Source organism: Microtus ochrogaster, chromosome 5 (genome assembly GCF_000317375.1).
Source record: "Microtus ochrogaster isolate Prairie Vole_2 chromosome 5, MicOch1.0, whole genome shotgun sequence".
NCBI lineage: Eukaryota > Metazoa > Chordata > Mammalia > Rodentia > Cricetidae > Microtus > Microtus ochrogaster.
In genome coordinates, this window is record NC_022012.1 from 86,149,343 (window position 1) to 86,152,346 (window position 3,004).

General features: G+C 40.8%; 1 protein-coding gene across 31 annotated transcripts in view; it reads left to right on the forward strand.

The window, feature by feature from the left end:
- Positions 1-3,004, forward strand: part of Clasp2 (cytoplasmic linker associated protein 2) — a 189,055-nt gene that overhangs the window by 173,386 nt on the left and 12,665 nt on the right. For all 31 annotated transcript variants that reach the window (XM_026779561.1, XM_026779564.1, XM_026779560.1 and 28 more), the window contains 2 exons: positions 124-317; positions 1,827-1,955. In XM_026779561.1, coding sequence (XP_026635362.1) covers positions 124-317; positions 1,827-1,955 — 323 coding nt within the window. The remainder of the gene's footprint in view (positions 1-123; positions 318-1,826; positions 1,956-3,004) is intronic.

The following is a 3,004-nucleotide window of genomic DNA, read 5'->3' on the forward strand; positions in this document are numbered from 1 at the left end:
CAATGCTCTTAACCTCTGAGCCATCTCTCCAGCCCCGTGACTGTGTTTCATAGTGTTCTAAAGTGGTCATTTCTGCACCTGCGAGTCAGCCTATAAAATTACAAAATCACTTCTTTTTGACAGATCTTTCCTTAGACCATTCTGACCTAGTTGCAGAGCTGTTGAAGGAGCTGTCTAACCATAATGAACGTATAGAAGAAAGAAAATTTGCCCTCTACGAACTCATGAAGCTAACCCAGGAAGAATCTTTCAGTGTTTGGGATGAACACTTCAAAACAATATTATTGTTATTGCTTGAGACTCTTGGGGATAAAGAGGTAAATTACAGGATATATATAAATGACAGTCTGTACTGTCTGAGTATTTATGTATTTATTCTTACTTGGCTTTGGAGGTAGAGGACTAGGAATTATACCCAGACAGGGCCTTTCCAACCCCTGCCTCTTATTTCACTTTCCTGTTGATCAGCTAGTACACATTGGAAATTGACAAAATGACTCTATTCTGTTGCTGTTTTCTGCATGTAATTTTTACTCTAAAGTGCTATTTCTTTTAACAGATTTTTGTTTAAAAATTTTTTAAGAAGTTTCCAGTAGTTAAAAGAAGATACACAGCTGGGTCGTTGTGGTGCGCGCCTTTAATTCCAGCACTTGTGAGGCAGAGGCAGGCAGATCTTTGTGAGTTCAAGGCCAGCCTGGTCTACAGAGTGAGTTCCAGGACAGCTAGGTTTACATAGTGAAACACTAACTCGAGAAACAAAAAGCAACAACAAATAAATAATAAAAAAAAAAAAAACTCTTTTCAGTTGTCAAAATTCCTTTCATAGTCAAAATTTTACTTATTTAAAAGTAATAAAGCTGGGCACTTAGAAGGCTTAGGTAGAAGAATCAAGTTCATGAACAGTTTGACAAGGTGAGGCCGTATTTGAAACAAAGTACCCAGAGTTGTCGACTGTCTGTCAAAAGCCATAGTATGCTTCCCCTGACACTCTGGGCCTGAAGGTACCCTCTGCCTTGTGTGCAGCCCCTGCCAGCCTCCATGTCTCATTCAAAAGTCAGGGTTTCTCTCTTCTTCTCCATGTCCCTCATTTCAATGGCTTCCAGATTATTAACTTCTCTGCCCTGGTTTTTTCTCACAAACTCTGATGGTCTTAAGCCTAGAAAGACTAAAATCATTTTTTTTAAAAAAAAAATCTATCTGCATAGCCAGACTGTGGTGGCGCGTGCCATTAATCTCAGCACTTGAGAGGCATTAATCCCAGCACTTGAGAGGCAGAGGCAGGCTGATCTCTGTGAGTTCAAGGACAGCCTGGTCTAGAGAGCTAGTTCCAGGACTGGCTCCAAAGCTACAGAGAAACCCTACTCAAAAAAACAAAAACAGTTTAAGTGCTTAATGCTCTGGAAGAATCCCTATGTTGAATGTCAAACTCCCAATGTTAGGTAGTTCACAGCCACATGTAACTCCATTTTCAGGAAATCCCCTGCTTCTGGCCTCTGACGGCGCCTGCACTCACATGCACATAATTAAAAGTAAAATGTGGATGTAGTAGCAAATGCCTGTAATCTCTACATTCTGGATGTGAAAGCAGCAGGATTACAACTGTCAGGCCAGCCTAGGCTACATTGTAACTTTGAGCCCCTGCCTGTCTCCAGATAACAACAAAAGTGAGAGTGACTAAAGACTTTGTAGCTAGAGACGATTTATTCTGTATTGAATTATTTATGCAGTGTCTCTCCTCCCAATCTTAAAGAGCTTATAGAAATTGAAAGTGGGGAAAGAATTTGTGCCATCCAAAATATTAAAACCATTTAAATGTTTCTTCTTAGCCTACAATCAGGGCTTTGGCATTAAAAGTTTTAAAAGAAATCTTAAGGCATCAACCTGCAAGATTCAAAAACTATGCCGAACTGACTGTCATGAAAACGTTGGAAGCCCATAAAGATCCTCATAAAGAGGTGAGTGACTAGCAAGTTGAATTACTGTTGTGTTATGATTGTCTCTTGTACCTGTAAGCACTTCTGATAAGTACTCTGGTTTTATGTGTTGTGAATGTGTGCATCTTGTATGTGTGTGAGCATTTGGTCAGTTCTGTCCTTCCACCTTTATGTGTCTTCTGGAAATTGTACTCGGGTTGCCAGGCGTGAATGGCAGGCACCTCTACCCATTGCACCGTCTTCCTGTGTACTTTCCCACACTTAGTCTTATACTGTACCTTGGATTTGCCTGAAACTCACTATGTAGTCCAACTGGCCTCAATCTCTAAACACCCCCTTGCCTCAATCTTTCTAAGTACTGGGATTGCAAGTGTGAGCTAACATCTCTAGTTAACAGTGCCCTTCTTAGTCATTTCCTTCACAAATACTTGATTTTTTATATAATGCTTGATTAAGATGTAAGCATAGTGCTGCACATAAATCAGTCAGTGCAGTATTTATTGCAAAAGGATGAGAACCTGAGTTCAGTCCTCAAACCTATAGTGAAGAAAGCTGGCTGTGCTGGTGTGATCTAATCCCAGGACAGGCTGATGGAGACAAGCATTCACCAGGGCGTGCTGACCAGCCATCCTAGCTGAATTGGCAGATCTCATGGTAATGAGAGACCCTTTCTACAGAAGTAACTTGCAGGATGGCAAGATAAAGGGTCTTGCTGCCAAGGCTTTTAGTTTGACTCACATGGTGGAAGGAAAACCAACTCCTCCAAGTTGTCCTCTGGCTTCCATATATACCCAGGCATACACACAAGCATGCGTGCATACACACACTCAGAACTATATAATTTTAAATTTTATTTTGGAGTATGTTGGGTGGCTTCTGAGGAATGACACGCAGCTCTGGCCTTCACACACACAAATGTGAGCATATGCTCTAGCACATGTCATAAGATCATTCCCATAAAATAGGTCCTCGGTGAGACATCTAATTTCACTTTCTCCATTTTGCTCTTCGTTTTCTAATTAAGAGTTCACCAGCCTTCTATTCCACTTAGCAATAAGAATTTGCTGTTT